This window comes from Puma concolor, chromosome D2 (genome assembly GCF_028749965.1).
Source record: "Puma concolor isolate L17-30 chromosome D2, mPumCon1.1.hap2, whole genome shotgun sequence".
Classification (NCBI taxonomy): Eukaryota; Metazoa; Chordata; class Mammalia; order Carnivora; family Felidae; genus Puma; species Puma concolor.
The window spans coordinates 63,587,307-63,612,710 of NC_141677.1; the positions used below are offsets into that span (position 1 = coordinate 63,587,307).

General features: G+C 38.5%; 1 protein-coding gene across 1 annotated transcript in view; it reads left to right on the top strand.

Annotated features, from left to right (window-relative positions):
• Nucleotides 1-25,404, top strand: part of CFAP58 (cilia and flagella associated protein 58) — a 111,791-nt gene that overhangs the window by 83,861 nt on the left and 2,526 nt on the right. Inside the window, exons 16-17 of the mRNA XM_086680803.1 lie at nucleotides 20,418-20,537; nucleotides 22,879-23,012. Of these exons, the coding sequence (XP_086536929.1) occupies nucleotides 20,418-20,537; nucleotides 22,879-23,012 (254 nt within the window). The remainder of the gene's footprint in view (nucleotides 1-20,417; nucleotides 20,538-22,878; nucleotides 23,013-25,404) is intronic.

The following is a 25,404-nucleotide window of genomic DNA, read 5'->3' on the forward strand; positions in this document are numbered from 1 at the left end:
GAAGTTTTTCTAGGAATTTTGGAGTTGAGGATGTAAGAGTAGCTGTGGGGGTTTTAGTATTGATGTGGATAATACGCCTCCTTCCCAGTCACTGATACCAATGAAGTACTGAAGTTAGTCTGAAATTACTTTTTGGTAGCTTTGTTTGACCATGATACTCCTCTGTGCCTGGGCCACATCTGGATCCTCCTGTCAATAGGTCTACACTAGAATCATCACTGTCCAGTCCAGAGTAGACTGCATTAAAAAGAAAGCAAGCCCAGGACTATGAATAACATGAGCTAATTCAGTGGTGTTCTACGGGGGAACAGAAACTTCAGGAGACTGACAACAAAATGTCATTCCTTTCTGGTTGTTGTATTTCATGTAGCCTTCTCACCTTATGGTCTACTTCTGGAAGTGAATCTATTTTGTATTACAGAACTTAATACAAAATTTTCCACTTCCCTAAAGTTTTATTAAGTGCCTTATGGAACAATTTGTGTAAGGTCTAATTTTCCAAGTTGTCGGCTGTGCAACGTAATGACCTCATACTTTCTCATCTAGTTTCATACCGTTATTTATTTAAAGAGGTGGTTGGTCTGCATTCAGATTAGGCAAATGTGAAAACTGGACATGTGTTTTTTCTTCAACAATTTTAGATCTAAAGCAACACTGTTGTTCTATTTTAGTGCCATCCAATAAAAAAATAAATAAAAAGCTGTATCTGTAATTGTAAATTTTCTAGCTGTCACAATAACAAGGTACAAAGAATTAAATGAAATTAACTTTATTTATTTTTTTAATTTTTCTTTAACGTTTATTTATTTTTGAGACAGAGAGAGACAGAGCATGAATCGGGGAGGGCCAGAGAGAGAGGGAGACACAGAATCTGAAACAGGCTCCAGGCTCTGAGCAGTCAGTGCAGAGCCCGACTCGGGGCTTGAACTCACGGACCGCGAGATCATGACCTGAGCCGAAGTCGGACGCTTAACCAACTGAGCCACCCAGGCGCCCCAAGTGAAATTAACTTTAATAATATACATTGTTTAACCCGATTTATCCAAAAATAATTGTCATTTTCACATAAGATGAACTTTAAGTTAGTAAGATGATATTTCAGATTCTGTTTTTGTACTAAGTCTGTAATATCGGTATGTATTTTACACTTGGAACACATATCAGTTCAGACTATCTGCATTTCAAGGGCTTACTAGGCACATATGGCAATGGCTACAATACTGACTGGCACAGATCTACTCTTTGGCCATGATTACTTGAATATCAGCTTGGCTACTAAATTCTCTCTGATTTGCTGAGTATGTTTATGTAATCTGAATGATGGCACTCATGGAAGTGACAGAATTATTTAGTTATTAAGAATCATTCATTCGTTCCTCTTTTCATTAATTTACTCATGCACTCATTCCTTTTCATTCACTTATTCATTCATTAGCTTAGAGTTCTACTTCATACCATCTGCTAAATTTTAAGACATATTGCAAATGTTATAGAAATAAAAGTGAATTTCTGTATATTCTTGAAGGGTGGAGGAAGCCCTCTCTTTTTCATTTGGGGAAAGATGATAATGCAGAAAAGTAAAGTATAATAGGACAAATACACCTGATATTCATCTAGAATGGTGAATACTAATGTGTTGTCACATTTGTTTTAGAAGAAAAAAATTACTAGAGTACCTCTTTCGGTTTGGGTGGCCACGTTCAAAGTCCTCTTTCTTTCCTGCCTTTCCTAGGGGCAACAATAACTATCATGAATTTGGTGTGTATTCCTTCTTATCCTTTTACTGCAAATTGTTGCATGTACAGACAACATAGAGACTACTTGGTGTACTTTACATTTACACACATGGTATTATAGTACATGTATTATTATTTATTTTGTTCTTTTCTCCCCACACTCAATATATATACATATATATATGCATATATATGTATATATATAATATTTATCTATTTATTTTGAGAGAGAGAGAGAGAACGTGCATGAGTGGGGGGAGGGATAGAGAGAAAGAATACGAAGCAGGCTCTCTGCTGTCAGTGCAGAGCCTGATTTAGGGCTCAATCCCATGAACCGCAAGATTATGACCTGAGCTGAAATCAAGAGCCGGACGCTTAACTAACTGAGCCACCCAGGTGCCCATCAACATTATATTTTTGAGACTATCCATGATGATACACATAGATGCTGTGGATAATTCTATTGTATATTTCTACTGTATTTATCTATAATTTAAGTGATAGACATTTAGGTATTTCCCCCCCAAACTTTCACTATTGTAGAAGTATTTCAGTGGGCATTCCTGTACAAGTTTCCTTGTATACATATGTGAGCATGTTTCTAGGTTAGGTACCTAGAGGAAGGGTGAAGATTTTCTAGGTATAATATCAAAGGCAGAAATCACAAAGGAAGAGAGTGATAGCTTTGTCTGCATAAAATGTTGAGAGCATCAGGGCGCCTGGTTAGCTCAGTCAGTTAAGTGTCCGACTCTTGATCTGGGCTCAGGTCATGTTCTCATGGTTTGTGAATTTGAACCCCAGGTCATGCTCTGCACTGACAACATGGGGTCTGCTTGAAATTCCCTCTCCCTCTCTTTCTGTCCCTACCCCACTCTCTCTCTTTCTCTTCCTCTCTCTCTCTCTCTCTCTCTCTCTCAGAAAAAGTTGAAAGTATCATCAGTATAGTAGGAAGTACTTTAAAAATGGAAAGGCAAAAAAAAAAAATACTTGCAACAAATATGACAGAGAAAGGGTTAATTTCCTTAATATACAAAAAATTTTGTAAACCAACTTAAAAAAGATGATCACCCCTGTGAATAAATTGGTAGAGGTCATAAGTAAACAACTCACGAAGGAAAAATATGAACAGCTTATAAGCATATACAAATGTGATTCATGTTATTAGTAACCAAAGGAATGAAAACTAAAAGAATAATTATCCCTTTTTTTGGCCTATTGAATTGGCAAAGATGAAAACCAATGATGATACCCATCTGGTGAGAACATGGGGGCAGTAGGCACTTTTATATACTGTGGGTAGAGTTTGCATTGATGTCAACTTTCTAGAAGAGAGTTTGGTAGCAAATATTAAAGGCCTCCTAATGTGTAAACTTTGACTTGAAAATTCTACATTAGAAATTAATCCAGAAAAAACTCAGTTGTGCATAACTCTGCCATATTGAAGGTGCTTATTGTAGTGTTATTTATGCTATATATAAAGGTTTTTTTTAAAAATAATTTATTGTCAAGGTAGTTAACATACAGTGTACACAGTGTGCTTGTGCTTTTGGGGGTAGATTCCCATGATTCATTGCTTACATACAACACCCAATGCTCATCCCAACAAGTGCCTCCTCAATGCCTGTCACCCATTTTCCCCTCTCCCCTATCTCTCCCCCCCCCCCACCAACCTTCAGTTTGTTCTCTGTATTTAAGAGTCTCTTACGGTTTGCCTCCCTCTCTGTTTGAAACTATTTTTTCCCCTTCCCTTCCCCCATGGTCTTCTGTTAAGTTTCTCAAGTTCCACATATGAATGAAAATGTATGATATTTGTCTTTCTCTGACTGACTTATTTCACTTAGCATAATACTCTCCAGTTTCATCCATGTTGTTGCAAATGGCAGGATTTCATCCTTTCTCATTGCCAAGTAGTATTCCATTTTATATACAAACCACATATTCTTTATCCATTCATCAGTCCATGGACATTTGGGCTCTGTCCATAATTTGGCAATTGTTCAAAGTGCTGCCGTAAACATAGGGGAACATGTGCCCCTATGAATCAGCACTCCTGTGGCCTTTGCATAAATTCCTAGTAGTGCTATTGCTGGGTTGTAGGGTAATTCTATTTTTAATTTTTTGAGGAACCTCCACTCTGTTTTCTAGAGTGGCTGCACTAGTTTGCATTCCCACCAACAGTGCAAGAGGATTCCTGTTTCTCCACATCCTCACCAACATCTGTTGTTTCCTGAGTTGTTCATTTTAGCCACTCTGACTGGTGTGAGGTGGTATCTCAATGTGGTTTTGACTTGTATTTCCTTAATGATGAGTGATGTTGAGCATATTTTCATGTGCCTGTTGGCCATTTGGATGTCTTCTTTAGAAAAGTATCTTTTCATATCTTCTGCCCATTTCTTCACTGGATTATTAGTTTTTTGGGTGTTGAGTTTGGTGAGTTCTTTATAGATTTTGGATACTAACCCTTTATCTGATATGTCATTTGCAAATATCTTCTCCCATTCCATAACTTGCCTTTGTTGATTGTTTTGTTGATTGTTTCTTTTGTAGTGCAGAAGCTTTTTATCTTGATGAGGTCCCAATGGTTCATTTTTGCTGTTATTTCCCTTGCCTTTGGAGATGTGTCGAGTAAGAAGTTGCTGCAGCTGAGGTCAAAGAGGTTGTTGTCTGTTTTCTCCTCTAGGGTTTTGATTGTTTCCTGTCTCACATTTAGGTCTTTCATCCAATTTGAGTTTATTTTTGTGTATGGTGTAAGAAAGTGGTCCAGTTTCATTCTTCTGCACATTGCTGTCTGGTTCTTCCAGTACCATTTGTTAAAGAGACTGTCTTTTTTCCATTGGATACTCTTTCCTGCTTTGTCAAAGATTAGTTGGCCATACATTTGTGGGTCCAATTCTGGGTTCTCTATTCTATTCCATTCGTCTATGTGTCTGTTTTTGTGCCAGTACCATACTATCTTGATGATTACAGCTTTGCAGTAAAAGCTAAAGTCTCGGATTATGATGACTCCCACTTTGGTTTTCTTTTTCAACATTACTTTGGCTATTTGGGGTCTTTTGTGGCTCCATACAAATTTTAGGGTTGTTTGTTCTAGCTTTGAGAAGAATGCGGTGCAATTTTGATTTGAATTGCATTTAATGTGTAGACTTATTTGGGTAGTATTGACATTTTAACATTATTTATTCTTTCCATCCATGAGCATGGAATGGTTTTCCATTTCTTTATGTCTTCTTAAATTTCTTTCATAAGTTTTCTATAGTTTTCAGCACACAGATCTTTTACATCTTTGGTTAGGTTTATTCCTAGGTATTTTATGGTTCTTGGTACAATTGTAAATGGGATCAATTTCTTGACTTCTCTTTCTGTTGCTTCATTATTGGTGTATAGAAGTGCAACCGATGTCTCTACATTGATTTTGTATCCTGCGACTTTGCTGAATTCATGTATCAGTTCTAGCAGCTTTTTGGTGGAGTCTTATGGGTTTTCTACATCATACATGTAGAGTATCATGTCATCTGTGAATAATGAAAGTTTGACTTCTTTGCCAATTTGTATGGCTTTTATTTCATTTTGTTTTCTGATTGCTGATGCTAGGACTTCCAACACTATGGTAAACAACAGTGGTGAGAGTGGACATCCCTGTAGTGTTTCTGATCTCAGGGGAAAAGCTCTCAGTTTTCCCCCATTGAGGATGATATTAGCTGTGGGCTTTTCATATATGGCTTTTATGATGTTAAGGTATGTTCCTTCTATCCTGACTTTCTTGAGGGTTTTTATTAAGAAAGGATGCTTTACTTTGTCAAATGCTTTTTCTACATCTATTGACAGGATCATATGGTTCTTATCCTTTCTTCTATTAATGTGATGTATCACACTGATTGATTTGTGAATATTGAACCAGCCTTACAGCCTAGGAGTGAATCCCAGTTGATCATGGTGAATAATTCTTTTAATATATTGTTAAATTTGATTTGCTAGTATCTTGTTGAGAATTTTTGCATCCATATTCATCAGGGATATTGGCTTGTAATTCTCCTTTTTAGTGGGATCTCTGTTTTGGGAATCAAGGTAATGCTGGCTTCATAGTATGAGTCTGGAAGCTTTCCTTCCATTTCTATTTTTTGGATCAGCTTGAAGGATAGGTATTAACTCTGCTTTAAATGTCTGGTAGAATTCCCCTGGGAAGCCATCTGGCCCAGGACTCTTTTTTATTGGGAGGTTTTTTGATAACTGATTCAATTTCTTCACTGACTATGGGTCTTTTCAAATATTCTATTTCTTCCCGTTTGAGTTTTGGTAGTGTGTGGGTGTCTAGGAATTTGTCCATTTCTTCCAGGTTGTCCAGTTTGTTGGAATATAATTTTTCATAGCATTCTCTAATAATTGTATTTCGGTGGTGTTGGTTTTGATATGTCCTCTTTCATTCATGATTTTTTGTATTTGGGTGCTCTTTCTTCTTTTTGAGAAGTCTGGCTAGGGGTTTATCAATTTTGTTTATTTTTTCAAAAAACCAGCTCTTAGATTAATTGATCTGTTGTACTTGTTTTTTTTTTTTGATTCTATATTGTTTATTTCTGTGATAATCCTTATTATTTCTTTTCTTCTGCTGGCTTTGGGGTTTCTTTGCTATTCTGTGTCTAGTTCCTTTGGGTGTGTGGTTAGGTTTTGTATTTGGGATTTTTCTTGTTTCTTGAGATAGGCCTGGATTGCAATGTATATTCCTTTTAGGACTGCATTTGCTGCATCCCAAAGGGTTTGGACTGTCATGTTTTCATTTTCATTTGCTTCCATATCTTTTAAAATTTCTTCTTTAATTGCTCGATTGACCCATTCATTCTTTAGTAGGATGTTCTTTAACCTGCATGCATTTGGAGGCTTTCCAAATTTTTTCTTGTGATTGATTTCAAGTTTCATAGTACTGTAATATAAAAATATGTGTGGTATAATATCAATTCTTTTGTATTTATTGAGGGATGTTTTGCGACCCAGTATGTGATCTATATTGGAGAATGTTCCATGTACACTCAAGAAGAATGTGCATTTTGCTGCTTTTGGATTAAAAGTCCTGAATATACCTGTCAAGTCCATCTGGTCCAGTGTATCATTCAAGGTCATTGATTCTTTATTGGTTTTCTGCCTATATGATCTGTTCATTGTTGTAAGTGGAGTTTTAAAGTCCCCTGCAATTACCCTATTCTTAACAATAAGATTGCTTATGTTTGTGATTAATTTATTTATATATTTGGGTACTTTCAAGTTGGGGGCATAAACATTTACAATTTTTAGCTCTTCTTGATGGATAGACCCTGTAATTATGATATAATGCCCATCTTCATCTCTTGTTATGGCCTTTAGTAAAATCTAGTTTGTCTGATATAAGTATGGCTACTCTAGCTTTCTTTTGGCTTCCAGTAGCATGATGGATGGTTCTCCATCCCCTCACTTTCAATCTGAAGATGTCCTCAGGTCTAAAATGGGTCTCTTGTAGACAGCATATAGATGGTTGTTTTTCTTTTAATCCATTCTGATACCCTATGTCTTTTTATTGGAGCATTTAGTCCATTTACTTTCAGAGTTATTATTGAAAGATATGGATTTAGTGGCATTGTGTTATCTATAGGTTTCATGCTTGTGGTAATGTCTCTGGTCCTTCCACTCACAGAGTTCCCCTTAGGATCTCTTGCAGGGCTGGTTTAGTGGTCATGAACTCCTTCAGTTTTTGTTTGTTTTGGAAAGCCTTTACCTCTCCTTCTATTCTGAATGACAGCCTTGCTGGATAAAGGATTCTTGGCTGCATATTTTTCCTATTCAGCACATTCAATATTTCCTGCCACTCCCTCTGGCCTGCCAAGTTTCAATGGACAGGTCTGCTACTACCCTTATGTGTCTACCCTTGTAGGTTAAAGCCTGTTTGTCGCTAGCCATTTTCAGAATTCTCTCTTTATCTTTGTATTTTGCCAGTTTCAACTATGATATGCTGTGGAGAGGACCTATTCCTACTAAATCTTAAGGGAGTTCTCTGTGCTTCCTAGATTTGGATGTCTGCTTCCTTCCCCAGATTAGGGAAGTTCCCAGCTATAATTTGTTCAAGTAAACCCTTTGCCCCTTTCTCTCTGTCTTCTTCTTCTGGAACTCCTATGATTTAGTTCTTTAATTCTCCCCTCATGGTCTAGTATTTTCTTATCTCTCTTTTTCTCAGTTTTGTTATTTTTCATAATTTTATCTTCTGTTTCACTTATTTTCCCTTCCGCTTCCTCCACCCTTGCTGTCAGTGCATCTAGTTTATTTTACATCTCATTACAACATTTCTTAATTTGTTGTGACTATTTTTTAGTTCCTTGATCTCTGAAGCAATAGATTCTCTGCTGTCTCCTATGCTTTTTTCAAGTGCAGCTATTAATCTTAACTATTATTCTAAATTCTTGCTCAGATATATTGTTTATATCTGTTTTTAGCAATTCTCTAGCTGTCATTTCTTCCTGGAATTTCTTTTGAGGAGAATTCTTCTGTTTCATCATTTTGGCTAGTTTTCTGTCCCTTATATGTTTTAATAGCTTGTTACGTGTCCTACACCTGCAAGCATTTCTTCTATATTAATAAGGGGTCATACGCTGTCCTGGGCCTGGCCTTTCAGGAGGTGTTTTTTGGAGGGTGTTACTTGCTCTCTGCTGTTGTGACTTTGGTTACTTTATCTCCCTACTGGTAGTGATGTTTTGGGCCTTCCACCAACATACCTGATGTTTAAAACCATCATTGTCAGACTCCAGTCTGGGACTTCATCTCTTTCTCCATGCACCTGACTCTAGCCTAAGCAGACCATCTCTGGTCCTGAAACGCAACTGACAAGTCTAGCCTCCTTGTATTTTCTTGTGATGCCTCTGTAGCCAAAAAGTTCATTTGCTTTGAGTATGTAATTCCATCAGAGTATTTCTTGTTATAAAACTTCATTTGGCTTATTTAAAACTATGTACTACTCCAAAGAATTTTCCAATTTAGCAAGATTTCCCTGAACTACCTTTCATTGGCCCCTCTGCATGTGTTAATAACCTGATTGTGTAAGGTCCTTTCTTTATGCAACTGTCATTGTTGATGTATAGTTACACCACTGCTATATTATTTCCTGATCCATCACTACTTTGGCCATCCCTGTGGTTTGGCTGGTAACTGAGAATGGTGGAGGCAGGGTGCTTTATAAGGGGTTGGAAGAAACCGAAAGTGTGCTGGTCCAGGCTTGGAGTTATACTGGCCTGGGTTACAATCCTGGCTCTGCAGTTTGTAGGTGTGTGAGCGTGGACCAATTATTTAGCTTTGCTGAGCCTCAGTTTCCTTAATACATGTTTACCAAAGGACGTCTTGTTGACTCCTTAAAATGGAACTCACCATTTTCTTCCTGAACAGCCAGCTGCTTCCCTGGCTTGGGTATACACATTCATGGTGTGGCAGTATCTCCAGGCACCCAGAAGCTTGAAATGCCAGAGTCACTTCTGATTCCTCCACCTCTTGCCAGGTCAGTTGCTGAGTCAAATAAATTCCATCTCCCATGCTCTTGCATCTATTTCTAACCTTGTAAGTTTTCCCCAAGCCACTCTTCTATTGTAGGTCCTCATTCTATTTTCTTAGACCAGCGTTCTCCAATGTAGAGTACTTAAGGCTATCTACTGAGCATTGGAAGAAAATATTAGAATATACACACACACACACACACACACATTTTAATATAATATAATATAATATAATATAATATAATATAATATAATACAACATAATATAATATAATATATTTTAATATTATATTATATTATGTTGTATTATATTATTATATTATATATATTATATATCATATTATATATATTAATTATATTATAATATTATTATATTATATATTTGAATATAATATTATATATATATTCTATTTTATACGTGTCTTATAAATTACTGTTATTAATATATTATCTACCACCAACACCTCCTTTGTTTCCTGCTGCCTATCATGTTGAAAACAAACTCAACTATCGTTCAAAACACATGTAGTCTTCTTTTCTACTCTAGTCAGATAGTCACTTACAACTTTTCTTGTATATACTGCAGACTTACTGGATGTTTTTATGCTCTCATCTCCTTACCTTTATACTTTTGTTTGTATTTTTCCCTTCTTTTACTTTCCACCTGCTCTAGGAAGCAGTGTGAATAAGCTTAAGAGCAAGAATGAAGATATATACACACATGCATACATATATACATACACACATATTTACACATATCTATCTATATCTATTTATGTATCTATATATGCACACATGGTGGTATAGATATATGCTTATCTCAATCTTTGAAATGTTCTATTTCATATAGGTTCAAATCTTGGTTCTGCCACTTTCTTGTTTTATTTAGGTAAGTCACTGACACTTCTGAGCCTCAACTTTCTCATCTGGAAAATAGGAATAATAGCAATCAGTTCTCATGTTTGTTGTGGTGAGTTATTGAAATACCACAATGAGCTGAGCACCTGGCCTGGTACATCCAATGTACCTGTTCAGTAGATAAGAGCTGCTGTGACTGCTTCTGTTATTACTCTTTTCAGGTATTTTTTGGTCCAATTCTCCCAAATTGTGAGATTGTTCATGAAAGTGAATATTTTCATAATATAAATATAGTCATTAATGAGCTTGCCATTTATATGACTATCACCTACTCAGATATCCCTACCAGCATCATGTGACTAACTTGCTCATCTTGATATCATTGGTCTCTTTTTCAATAGGATTGCCCAATGTTATTTTTAAAAAATGTTTACTTATTTACATATTTTTGACAGAGAGAGAGAGAGAGAGAGAGAGAGAGAGAGAGAGAGACAGAGGGGGAGGGGAAGAGAGAAAGAGGGAGAGAATCTGAAGCAGGCTCCTCACTGTCAGCACAGAGCCTGATGTGGGGCTCGAACTCATGAATCATGAGATCATGACCTGAGTCAAAATCAAGAGTCAGACACTTAAACTGAGCCACCCAGGTGCCCCAAGATTGTCCAATGTTATTAACAGTCAACAAGAAATGCAAATACTATGCAGAGCAGTTGTAAGCTTTACAAAAGATGCCAGATCACTTGAAGTCAATGCAAGTGACTTAGAAAAATGCTGGAATCATATCAAAGGCAATGTTAAATCAGCATCTGGTAGGAAAAAAGAAAATTGAACAATTATAAGTGTAGGTACCTCAAAACAGAATGTTTTAAATATCAAAGGATTAAGAGGGGATTTGGGAGAAATTAATGAGGGCTTTGAATATTTCTGCTAAAGGAAGTCTTTTAAAAATAATTGGTCCTGAGTACTTAACTAAGATACAAAAGCATTAACCATAAAAGAAATTATGGATAAATCTCACTACATTAAAATTAAGAGCTCCTCAAAAGAAGTCATAAAGAAAGCAAGGCACAAACTTTATGTATCTTTACCCAGAATATATAAAGAATTACAAATCAATAAGAAAAAGGCAACAGTAGAAAAATAGGAAAATAGTGTATGCGAACAGGCCTTTCTCAGAAGGGGAAACACAAATGATGACTAAACTTGAAAAAAATGCTCAATCTTATTTTATAAGCAGGGAAATTAAATGTATTGCCACCTTGAGACATTGTTTTTCTATTTCTAGAGGGACAAATGTTAAGATGTTTGTATTACTTATCTATTGCTTCCTTATAAATTACCACCAATCTGGGAGCTTAATACACATTATTTCATGATTTCAGTGGATAGGAATCTAGGAATAGCTTGTTTGGGGCCTCTGATCAGGGATGCCTGGTGACATGAAGCAATGGTGAGGATGTAGAGCAGTGGAAACTGATCTTTGGAAAATCATTTTACGTTCTCTTACAAAGCTGAACATGTATATATCTTCAAGGTGCAGCAATCCCACCTATAGTTCTGGATGCCAGGAAGACTTGTATTTGGGGACTTGGGAACACGTGTGAGAATGTTCATGGCAACACTGTTGATAAAAACAAAATCCTGGACACAACCCAAATGCCCACTGAAGGAGAATTGTGGAATTCTCACCCAACAGAATATCAGATGAAATACATGTACAGAAACGCACAATGACATCAGTAATCTTAGACCCATCATGTTGAATAAAACAAGTACGTCAAAGAAAACTAGGTGTGCTGGGACGTATTTTTATAAAGCTCAAAGCAAAGCAAAATTAAGCGATAGATGTATAATAAAACTATGTGAAAAAAGTCTAGGGAATGACAAAAACAGAATTCAGAAGGTGCTTATGTTGGCTGATGGTGGCAGTTGTGTAGGTACAGGGATGGGATGGAGAAGAGAGTACATTGATGATGTTCTATTTCATAAATTGGGTGATGGGTTCATCATGAGCATTCATTTTATTAATACGCTTTATAGTTATATATGCTATGTGTTCTTTTGTTACATAATAAAAAAATTTTTAAATGTTGTACTGCAGAAGTCAGATATATGAGGGAAGTCAAATTGTACTATAATGTTGTTAGCTATGTGAAAGAAATCTAATAATTTTTTAAAAGTTTATGTGAGTAATCTCTATAACCAACATGGGGCTCGAACTCGTGAACTCAAGAATTGCATGCTCTTCTGACTGACCAGCCAGGTGCCCCCCAAAACCTAATAATTTTAATTGATCCAGTAAGTGTACAGTGTTATAATTAAAATGCAAATTTTAGGGGTGCCTGGGTGGCTCAGTCAGTTGGGCATCCAACTTTGGCTCAGGTCATGATCTTGCAGTTGGTGGGTTCAAGCCCTGCATTGGGCTCTGTGATGACAGCTCAGAGCCTGGAGCCTGTTTCAAATTATGTATCCCCCACTCATGTTCTGTCTCTCTCTCTGTCAAAAATGGATAAACATTAAAATACAAATTTTTAAATTATAAGACAAAATACTAAATAAAAAATTAAAGTTTATTTATTTTGAGAGAGAGAGATGGGGGGAGGGACAAAGATAGATAGATAGATAGATAGATAGATAGATAGATAGATAGATAGAATCCCAAGCAGGCTCTGTACCATCAGTACAGTCCTTATGTGGGACTTGAACCCACCAACTGCGAGATCATGTCTTGAGCTGAAATCAAGAGTCAGGAATTTAACCAACTGAGCCAGTCAGGCACCCCTAAAGAAATTCTTAAAACGAATTTTAGATCATTTTTTTCAAGGAAAAAAATCTCAAACTTTTCCCCTTAGTATTTATTATGAAAATTGGTCACATTTTCAATGGATGGACTTTAAGTGGCTTTATCTATTAAATTTGTTCTTTGGTAGTGAGGCCCTTCTCTAATTCATGAATGTAAATATTATTTCTACAACTATTATTCCCACTAAGATCCATCTGAAATATTTCCCTCTCTACAGTCCACCAAATAAATATTGTCTCTAGTTTTGAACTACCCACACACCACACTCTATTCCTAGCACCTCTTTGGGGACCTGGCAAAACTCTGTCTTATTTTGTGACTTAGTTATTCGTTTTCCTGTGCTGAAAAGTGAGCTCCTTGAAGTTTAGACCTTATTTATCTTTGTATGAAACTAGCAATCATATGCATAGTACTGGCACTAAATAAAAATTTAGTGAACTTGAATTTTTCTAGACATGTTACACTATAGGGGTTAAGAGAAGTCAATACCATCATTTCTTAATAAGTGCAAAATTTTCACATACATTACATTGTGAGGTAAGGTGAAGGGTAAAACAAGCCAGCATTCTTGCTGATGAAATTCAGGCTGGTCTAGGCAATTATATACTCTGTCCAGGACTTCACAAACATATATTTGCATTTGAGAACAAAACCTGTTCTAAAGAAATCTTTCAAGAAAGTTTGTGTTGCTTATATCAGAAAGCCCCAGAAGCATTTTTCCTATTATTACCAAAATGGTGAAGGTTAGTGCATGCAGATTTCTCATATGCCTCATAAAACACTTAATCATCTAAATCCGGAGCCAAGAACCACTGTGTAACCAAGTAGTTTCCTGCTTATAAGGAACTCAGCTGTGTAATTCTGTTTCATCCCCAGATCCAGCATCTCCCATCCTGTCTAGGGGGCTTTACCACTTCATGACATCATAAACAAGATAGGTCCAGAGTTCAGTTTAGCTGACACTTTCGTTATAAAGCTAATAAACAAGAAAGCCCCAAGGTATCAGCCATTGTTTTTTCCTTTCCTAAAGCTAGATAGAAATGTAATATGTATACAGAGTTTCTAATTTATTTTCCTACTAACAAAAAGAGGCATTTCTAGATAAATTAGGCAGTGTTCTGGAGTTGTCTTTATACAAAGAGGAAAACAGGTTTGCTTAAGATTTGAAATTTGGCGTTAGTCTTTTGTTAAACTTTATGGATGTGGGTGGGAAGATGGAAAAAGAACTAAAGGCAAACAAACAGGCAAAAATAATGCATTATTTTAATTGTAGAAAAGAGTTATGTGTGCAATTAGAATTCTTGTGTTTAAGGAGGCTGTTTAAAAAGTCCACACATAGTTTAAGAGTTATGCTTGCATTTTCATGTGTCTGTGTGCACATGCACATACAAACAGAGCTTCAGAGTCAATTAATATGAATACATTTGCGAGCCTTATGAATTCAAAAAAGTATTTGAAACCACTTGCACTATCAGAAAGCCACTATAAACATTTTACTAAGAGATTGAGGTTGTATATCAAGTATTTTCCTGAGTTAATACACAATATACATGATGAAAACATTTCACTCAAAGGTATGTGGTTTATAGGACCAGCTAGCTCATTAAGGTGAATTATACAAGCTTAGCTACCTGGGAGTTGTTACCCACTGATCTAATTCAAGTAAAAGTTCTCAACATAAATATATCTCACCTCTGTTGATGTGTATTACTAAAATATGATGGATATAGTTTGCTGACAATATACTTTGCTGACAAGCAACAAAATTATTGAGCATCTAGAATGAGTAGAACACAATAGCAGGTATGAGGGACATATAGAAAGATCCATCATAGTTCTGACCTTAAAGGCTCATAATGCAACTGGAGAGAAAGAATGGATTCACATGGATTAAATACTGAAGTAATAGAACTGATATCTTGACATTTTGGAAAAGAGATTTTCTGTATATTCTCTGAAGTTGGTTCTCTCAGAAGTAGTGAGTGGGGCATTTAAAGAAAAAAGAATCAACTTCATCTTGAACCCATTGGGTGAGCTAGAGTGAAGACAAGGTGGTAGTGTCTCTTTCTTTGGAGTACATGGTATTCAAGCATCTCAGTGAGTGGCTTTCACCCTGGTGGGTATAGATGAGCATGTGACTTTGGATCAGGAGCAAAGCTGCCTGATTCACACGAATTAGCCAGTTCATGGGGTGAAGCGATTATTTGCAATGCTCGCCCAAACAAATTGATGAATCCAGGGTGAACAGAATCAATGCACTGGCATTTGCCAAGCACAGATTCAGATAAAAACAGAATAAATTAGTTCCTCTTAGTCAGTTATTGCCTCAAGTAGGCGAGCTGAGGAAAAAGAGGTGTTAAGGTGCACATTGAATGTGAACTACCTTCTGTTTTCAGCTGAAGATGCAGAGCCAAAGACAGGGAATGTAAACAGACAATGAATATGAAATTGTAGCTCGGTAGGGAAAGGAGTTCTGTGAGCAACTCAATTTCTTCCTCTGAATTGTACCCAGAATAGCGCTGACTCCTATTTGCATAGACTGTTCAGAATGCAGACTTTTAATTCATTGTCAGATAAAATACAAAGACCTGAAGTCTGAGTGACTTCGTGTCTGGAGTTTCCAATCTGGGGTTACAGACTGTCACCATGTAATGACAGCATTATTTGAAGCTAATACTGTAATTAATTTCTTACCACTCTACTCAGCCAATATTAACAATGAACCATACTGTTATCTGGCACACCTTAGCAGAGAGTTCTTGTAGCAAAAGAACCCATAACCGTGTCTGACAGTCTGTCCAACTGGGAGAATTGGATGTCTAGCAAGGGAATATTTCAGGGATGGACATAATATGGTTTATGCTTGCAAGTTGTGCTCAGCCAGAGAGAAAGCTAGTCTCCTGATGTTAATAGTCTGGCTTTTTCCAGTATAGCTGTTCACAAAATAATTTAGAGAGTGAGGCATGCTACAAAGTAATATTGATGTACATTATGAACAAACTCTGTATGTATAAAGAAATGCCAACCTGAAGATGCAATCTTTTGTTGGTGGGGAAATAATAAACTATTTATGATTTTCTTATGACGTTTCACTGACATATGGTGCTTCTAACCCAGTGACAAATTAATTGACTTGGTTTAAAAAGAAATGGATGCAGCTTAACGAAGAAGGACAGGATATGTATCACAAGGCAGCTGGTTCTGCCACTGCTGGCTTATGGAGACAATATACATGGGACAGCTAATGAGTCTCTCTGTTGCATAAGATAGATTCTCTTTATAATAGAATTGCACGCTTTGTCTCTAAATGGGGTTATTATACACACCATTGCACAATGTTTGAAGAGCTTGGTTGGCCCTTGTAGAGGGTTAGGAGAGAAATAAATTGGAAAACAATCGTACTTAAGACCTTCAATCCATCAAACACTCCATATTTATCTAAATTACCAGCATGCTCTCCCAAAATACAAATCCGTATGATACACACAGCTAGAATGTTAATGCTGACCAGCCTTCACTCTGCTTTCATCAGTTAGGTTTTCCATTGTAAACACAGACCAAAATTCATGCACGTTGAAGCCTGGTAATGCATTTTAGCCAGTACCCCCCACTCCTTTTCCCTCTGCTCTTCCTAGTTCCACTCTCTTGGTCCCTGAAGTTTCATTTGGGATTCTCTCCACCCACCATGAACACACATGCATCACTTGGCCTGGGTTATTTAACTCTTAGAACTTTTCGACTTTGAATACGCCAACAGTTATAATGGTAATTCACTCTGCTTCTTCAGTTTTCTACACACTTATGGGTTCTCACTGTTCAGTCACTGAGTTATTTCTTTAGAATAAATCCATTTCAATTCCTTTTGCAGCCTTGAAAAAACCCCAGGAAGTGGTGGTAGGAGAAGGCAGGATAAATGGCAGCATCATTCACTCTGTATGTGAAGATTACACACCTATTAGAGGGTGTGGGCAGAGCCCATTCAGCTGGTGTAGGTCCAGAGAGCAGGGAGCTGAGTCAGGCTCTTACCTCTATGTGCTCTAACTTGGCTCTGAACCTGATTTCACCTTCTGGCTCCATTCGTCTACTGATAGTATCATGTAGCCCTTAGGAATTATGCAGCATGATTTCATCCAAATTCTTTCAGCGTTATAACATATCTTGAAGCCCCACAGGAGGTGTCACATGGAAAAAGTGATTCATGAGTATATCATGAGTAGATTTTTGATTTATCACACTTTGGTCTTAAGGATACACCATTCATTCCTGTTCACCTTGGGATGCTCACTTAGGAGACTAGAGAACAATATTTGCTTCTTCCAGCCTTTCTCCTCTGTGTCTCTGTCCTCCCTGCCAAGAGCAGTTGAAAAGTGTTACACCTGGGAAACATTCTAAGGTTCTTGGAGTAAGACTATCTTTTCAGTTTAAGATGCTATTATATCCCAAACCAGATTGCTTCCTCCTTGTCATTGTGGGGTTCTTTTCAAGTCTACCTGTAATTTGGTATAGAGGAAGGGGAGCTGAAACAAATGGACGAAACAGTTTCATGGGCTTCTCCACATATTTATTACCCTCTCCAAATTGAATCTTGAAGCCTTGTCAGAAGTGTTATTTTTCCAACAGAACACACATTAAGTGGCTATAACAAATAAACTCACCTCCTGACATCTTTCCCATTGCTTGCTACATCCATTTACTGGGAAGATTATATTGTAAGGTGTGATGGGAGGTGTTGTTCAACAAAGGAAAATCACCACTTTGTAATTCTATTTGTTCAAGTTTTTTTCTTTTGCGTGGGATTTTGGATTTACTTGTCATTTCTGGAATTATTTTTTAAATGGTGAGTATTATATTTCGATACATGTTTCTCCAGAATTGATTCCATCCAACAATTGATTCCATCCAACTAATTCTTTTTTTTTTTTAATGTTTATTTATTTGTTTATTTTTGAAGGAGAGAGAGATAGGGCATGAGTGGGGGAGGGGCAGAGAGAGAGGGAGACACAGAATCCATCTGAGCCAAAGTGGGATGCTTCACTGACTGAGCCACCCAGGTGCCCCACCATCCAACTAATTCTTTTTTTTTTTTTTTTAATTTTTTTTCCAACATTTATTTATTTATTTGGGACAGAGAGAGACAGAGCATGAACGGGGGAGGGGCAGAGAGAGAGGGAGACACAGAATCGGAAACAGGCTCCAGGCTCCGAGCCATCAGCCCAGAGCCTGAGGCGGGGCTCGAACTCACGGACAGCGAGATCGTGACCTGGCTGAAGTCGGACGCTTAACCGACTGCGCCACCCAGGCGCCCCACCAACTAATTCTTAAGTTACATACGTTCTTTTGAAAGTAGAGTCATGTTTTTTTTGTGAGCAAATTTCTATAATTTCGCCAGGGGGAAAGGAAAATCCAAAGCAAATGGTAACAATGAGTAGTTAATGAATTTTCTTTTACCGATTTTTTTTTAATGACTCTCATGTTCTCTGTCAAAAACAGATTATTTGATGGCAATGCTAAGAAGACTTACCTCCAGGTAGAAATTAGTTTCCATTTGCCTGGATGTGTCATTTATTGAGAGGGCTTTTACTTATATTTTTTTCCTTTAACACAATTACCTTAGGGAAATAAATATGTACAGAGACAAATGAGTAGACACACTAGTCTTTATCAATGTTTGTTCAAATTATTGCAGTTTAGAGAAATGGGATTCTGGAACTGAGATGCCTAGGAAATAAATCTTTCTTGTATGTAGTATCTTTAGTTCAAGAATCTGAAAACACATTACAAGCAATTAAACTTTAGGGTACAAATGGGAATTCTATATTGTTTGTTGGTTAAATTTAATTACAAAATTATGATTTGCTTTGGGTTCCTAGGAAGCCCGTTCTTTCTACAAATGTGCACATCCTAGTTTTCATGGCTTTTTACCTATTCTCTCAAGCCACTTCCAGGGTTCTGTTCTTCCGATGTTATATTGCTTAAAAGACTCAGTTTCCTTACTTCCTCCTTCTGATTTTTTTTCCAGCCTCTGTGACTTTTGCTCCCCAAATGTTCTTGCAACCTCTCTAAGGTCAGTGGTATCATCCTAACAGCCCTCCCCCAAGGCCCTTTTCAGTCCCTCTCAGGTTTCTTCTTTTAGCCCATCTGATATCATTGACCCATCAAATCATGCCTCCCTTTTTAAAGGCTGCCATTTCTTGCTTGGGGGACATTTGGTTACTCTCCTTTGTTCCTTTTCTCTGTGTCTTTCTTCCTTACCTCCCCTGATATGCTGGATTTCCCAAAGACCTCAAGTTCCTGGCCACCCCAGAAGCCATCCTTGGTTGGTGGAGCTGCTTTCATGGCATAGCCTGGAGGTAAGTCTTCTTAGCATTGCCATCAAATAATCTGTTTTTGACAGAGAACATGAGAGTCATTAAAAAAAAATCGGTAAAAGAAAATTCATTAACTACTCATTGTTACCATTTGCTTTGGATTTTCCTTTCCCCCTGGCGAAATTATAGAAATTTGCTCACAAAAATTATGGGTAGCCATAACCCACCACCAGTTCCAATTTGCTCTTCAGTTCAAACACTGGGACCTCATTTTCAGCTCCTCTTGTTGATATCCCACTGTATCTCAAACTCAATATATCCGGACCCCACTGATAATCAGGAGACAATGTGGGGACAATTCCCTCCCTCCTTCCCCACTCCTTCTTTCCTAGCCTCCCTGCCTCCATCACCATCACCCTCCAGCCCCCAAAGTATCCATGTTAGAAGCCTTGGAGTCTTCTTGGCCCTGCTCCTTCCTTCCTCACTTGTCTGATTTTTCACCAAATCCCACTGATTCTACTTCGGGAATGTCTTCATATCTACTTCCTTTCCAACCTAGTTGCCTTAGGTCCATCTGTTTTCATCTTCTGCTTATCCTGGTACACTGAGCAGTCTCTTCACTTTGTTCTCTGCCTTCCTGCTGGAGCTCTTCCTCTGAAGACAAACCCAGGCATGGCTTATCCTTTCCCAGACCATACAGCCTGGAACGTACCTGAGCCCAGCCTATTCTCTCCACTACTTCCTCCTGTGCACCTACTGAACTAGACTCACTTCTCCCCTGTCCTAACTCTGGACTTTGGCCTAAAAAGCTTTTCTTTTCTCCCTTCGCTTTGGGAAAACTACTACTCATTCTTCAAGCAACAAGTCAAATGACATTTTTGTGAAACCTTCCCCACTCCCTACTTTTACTGGCCACAGCACATGCCCCAATCTTGTATCATTGCCCTTGTCTCTTGGTCATGGGATCATAAGCTTAGGTAGCAGAGACTTTCCCTTCCTCATTTGCCTTATTATTTGTATCCAAATGCTGGGCACATCCTAAGCCCTTGACCAGGGCTGGCTTGATGCTCTCTTGATAGAATGTATGGTGGATGTACTCGGTGGGGCACTCTGAAGTCACCTAGGTGGCCCCACGTTCTCCTGACCGTGCTGGCAAAGGCTCTTTCCCTGTCTTGACGGGGCTGATTCTCTCCCTTATGGGTGTGCTCTCCACCAGGAAAAAGAGAAACTGTATGTGGAACTCAAGCACATCCTGGCACGGCAGCCCGGCCCCGAGGCTGCGGAACAGCTACAGATCTACCGTCACACGCTGCGGGAGAAGACCAAGCAGCTGAAAGTAAGTGGGAGCCTCAGTGCTTTCCTGGCCAGAGGACGGTCACCTGCTGGGGACCCGACAAGCCCTCAGTACAAGGAGCCCAGCTCCCAAATGCCACACTCCACGGAGGTTGGCCTGTTTTTTGTTTTTGTTTTTTTTCTTTTAGAATTCCAGTCCCAGGAGGAGCAGGGCACATCTCAGAGCTACCCCCCCACCCAGCATGTAGACTAATAGACCTCACAATTCTCTGTTTCCTGAAGGGGGGTGGTGAGCGAGTAAGGAAAGAGCTGGAGAGAGGGTGATGGTGACAGAATGGAAATTCGGGGGATGGGGTGTGTAGGGACCACCTCAAGATGAGGTAGAGGATGTGGTTGGTGGGGAAGAGCAGAGGAAATATTTTAACACCATCATCCACCGAAGCAGACCACTGTGCCAAAGCAGGTTTTTGCAATTCCATTCCACCTGAAATAAATGTACAGAAAGCACGGGTTACTGCCCAGCCCCCAGGGCCCTCCTTCATGACCATCTCTCAAATAAGTTGCTATGAAAGGAAAGTAAAATCATTTTAGAATTCTGTTAGCATAATTTCCCTTCTCGGCGACTTAAGAATGTCAGCTGGGGAGATGGAATGTTTTATTATTACACGTGCTTTTTAAAAAGTTTTCTCAGAAACTGTGTGTTCCCATTATATTTGGAGCTTTACCTCCCAAACAAGTACTTAGATATTCTTGGCACGTCAGGGAAGTCTTATACACACGCATGCACAGAATGTAGCACACACCAGCTGAATTCTGGAACTTACCTGCGTGACAAGGGCGATGATCGTTGCCTTTCTGCCTGGGGTAAAATCGACTACTATAGTGCTAATCCCTTCACAAGTAGCACGTTTTACAAGCACATCCTTCTTCTTTAAAAAGGCAGATGAAACAGAAGTGTAATTAGAACATTAATTTTCAACTTCTCACTCACAGTATTTCACACGAGTATCCCGAGACGTAGTTTGAGTTTTGCATGAGGCATAATCTTTTGATCATTTTCACCCTTCTCAACAATTGAGTATTCCAAATAAAATAAAAGCTCATTTTCTCACAGGTCTGTCTTTATGCCACTGTCAGATAGCCACACTTAGCACTGGGTAGCATTTATGACTCACAGGAGCTTTTTGGTATTTTTAACCATTTAACTCAGGAAATCTAGATTTTTTTTGCTCTGAGGAAATATGACCCCTGGTGGAAGAGGTTCAGAGGTGGTGGTACTGAGCCTGTCTGCTAGTTTGTCCTCATTATCTGGACTCTTTTAGGAAATGCTATTATTCATTGTTTGGAAACAGAACCTTGGTTCCTAATTGCTTAACTATTAGGCAGATTTTCTCCCAACATGAAAGTCTTACTCTTTAGCTCATGATAACATAATCAGAATCATTTTCATAGAGATTAAAGGAAAGAGTTCAGAAGCAGGTAAACACTCAAAGGACAAAGATCCTCCTTTTGTGCAAATTTTTAAAATAGTGAGCAAGAGGAAAAAGTAGGTCTAAGTCTGTTGCACGCCCCTTAGAATGGTAACCTTCCTTTCTTCCGTTTGATTTCTGTGAGGTGTGCCCCTAGCTTGGGAATGCTTTACATATTCTGGTCAGGTGAGTAAATGCCCACCCTTCTTGCCTAGCCAAGACCAGCAGCATCTATTGAACACCACAGTGGAAGAGGCAGGTAATCAGGGTTCCTATTACACATTCCCTGGACTCTCTTGCGTTCATATCATAGCTCCCTGCTTATCAGGGGAAAGCGTTACTGTGCCTGGAGAAAGAAGGAACCTGTGAAGAGTCCCAAAGAGCACAGTAAAGAGGTGATAGACATTTAGCAGAACAGCAACCTAGGAAAACACAGAAATTGAATGCCTACTTAGTGGTGGTGGTGGCAGGATGATTCCAGAATAATTTTTTACCATAATCCTCAAATGAATCACTGTCCCTAGTGATGACTTCTCTGAATGCTTTTTAAAAAGGCTTTAAAAGCAATTTTATCCTGTATGCCTGGGAGTTTTTCTGTCTCTACTCACCATATTCTTGAAACACATTACACCATTCATGTGTGAGCCTCATTGAATGTGGCCTGATACTTCTCTTAAGCAGAGGTTTTGTTAAGTTTGTCACTGGATTATGAGACTTCAGACCTCAGTCGGATTTTTACCTTGGTGCAGATCTTGAGAGCTGGCGGAAGTGCGAGGATTAGCTGTTAGACTTGGGCATGGTTTTGTAACACTAGCCTCAGTGAGGTAAATGGCAGCAGATTAGGAAAAATGTTCAGGAAAGGATATTGTCTCACTGCATATCTTTTGTTAATGCTGCTGTCATTTGTCACATTAGGTTTTGTCTTCAGAGCTGAATATGTACGAATCACAGAGCCAAGAATATAAATATGAAATCGAGAAACTTACCAATGAACTGATGAACTTAAAGAAGAAATACCTAGCTCAGAAACGTAAAGAATACACTCAGAAGTAAGAATTAGTCAAATGTTATTCTAATTTTGTTGTGCCTATTACCTGCTAAGAAAATAATTGGCAGACGGTCATGGAGTCACAGAATCCACTGGTCTAAAGTCGGTCACAGGGTGAACAAATGACATTTTACAGGTCCCCCCCTGGTTTGTGTCAGGGCAAGATGCATGTCTCATTTGATACTGAGGCCTCTCCTTAGGACCCTAACAGGGATCCATTAATATCTGCTCACCGATGGACCGAACATGGAGCAGAGGAAATGTATGTAGTCTTCCCTGCACCCCCCCCCCCCACTGCCCCACTGTTCTTATGGTTTGGAGATAATTATGCCATGACAATGTTTGCAAATGAGGTTCACGGCCAGGCTTGTACAAACTAAAAGCATGTCCACACTTAAAACCACAGGTGATTTTGCTAAGGGGTTTAGGCTTGGTAAAGCTGTACTTTTCAATAATGCATTTTGTGCCATGGTAATGATGAGCCCACGAATAACTTTTACCTATGTTTTAGATAATCTAGCTCTGAACCATCTTTATGTCTAATAACTGACTTCATTATCTGCTGGGGGTATTGACGTGAGCTCTTATTTTTCTAGGAGATGATAATGCGATCTCAGGTTAACATTTTGGGTTTCAGGATGCCTGCATGTGGAAGAGTAAATGTTCTTTTCACTTTGTTTTCATCATTTGCCTAATGCTAGGGTGAGAGAGTGGACTTGGATGAATCAATAGATTTGAACCTTGGTTTGGCTGAGTGGCATTACCCAATTCATCTAGTTAATTCTGTAGTACTCACATTGTGGGTTTAAGCCAAGTTTGGTGTTTCATTCACGTGGGCATTGCAGGGACGTGGGGAAAGAGGTACATCCGCCTATGATTCATTAGTGGCAGCTATTTAAAGTAACTGGATGCAAATTGATTTGCCAGTAAAAATTTGCCCTTCTGGTAAATCAGAATATTCCCCTGTTCCACATTCAGATGCCAACTCCTTGGTAGAATAAAATCCTGCTAAAAATTTGAGCTAATTCCTATGGGTCTGTCTTAATGTAGGGTCTAGCAACTACCCGATACAGGATCACTGGTGGGATTTATTAAACATTCAGGTTCCCAGGCCCCATTTCCTGATGTTTGGATTCAGCAGGCTCTGGATGAGCCTTAGAAATGTGCAGTAACATCAGTCCTCAGGTGATGTCCATGCACATCTAAGCTGGAGAAGCACTGATATTAATGATGTGACTCAATGTTGGAGTGGAGACACTGGTTTTATTTTAGGACAGCAAGGTTGAGCTGGTAAGATGTCAACATGGCTAGTTCCTGTGTGAGGCATGCATCCAGCTCAGTGGTCTTCAAGCATTTCTAGTGCACACTCTTATCAGTAAAACACTTTTGAACTCGTAGCACCCCCCCAATATATGCATATATATTAAATATATATTTATGTTAAGTTTTAAAACAAAATATATATTTATGTTAAGTTTTATTTTAGAATAGTTTTATATCTCCAATATATTTTAATTTTTAATGTTTATTTATTTAATTTTGAGAGAGAGGCAGAGAGAGGGGAGACAGAGAATCCCAAGCAGGGCTTGGGACCCATGAACTGAGAGAGTATGACCTGAGCTGAAATCCAAGAATTGGACGCTTAGCCAACTGAGCCACGCAGGCACCCCTATTATTTTAATTTTTAAAAAGTGTTTATTTATTTACTTTAGAGAGAGAGAGGAGAGAGAGAGGGAGGGAGAAAGTGTGAGTGAGGGAGGGGCAGAGATAGAGGGAGAGAGAGAATCCCAAGCAGACTCCGCTCTGTCAACACAGAGCCTGACGTGGGGGACTCCGTCTCATGAACTGTGAGATCATGACCTGAGCTGAAGTCAAGAGTCAGACGCTTAACTGACTGAGCCACCCAGGAGTCCTTCATTTGTATATCACATGCAAAATACTATTATGACATTGTGAGTAAATATTAGTAAACTGAGATTTTGTTTTTAATTTTTAAAGACAAAATATGGGCAGAATCTGAAATACCTTCTTGGCACTTCCCAGTGGGTCATCTTACTCATTTTTGAGAGTACATGCATCTATTTTGGAGACCAGCAGTCTAGTATACACAGTTACAAATAGCTCACTTAGCTAAACAGTTAGTTATCTTTCTAGAGCTGACCAACTTCCCTACCTTGGTCCTGCAGTTTGGCCTAGTCACCTTTGACCTTATTGATCCCCTTCCACCCATAGTTTTCTGGACACTGACAGTGTGTTGAGCCCATGGAAATGCCATTCTGTTGGCTCAGTCCCTCCCATTGGCACATCTACTAAAATTGCATGGCCCCCAGCCATAGGTCTTTTGTAGGTATTTAATTAAAAATGAACTACAGTTAAATCAAATTAAAAATTCA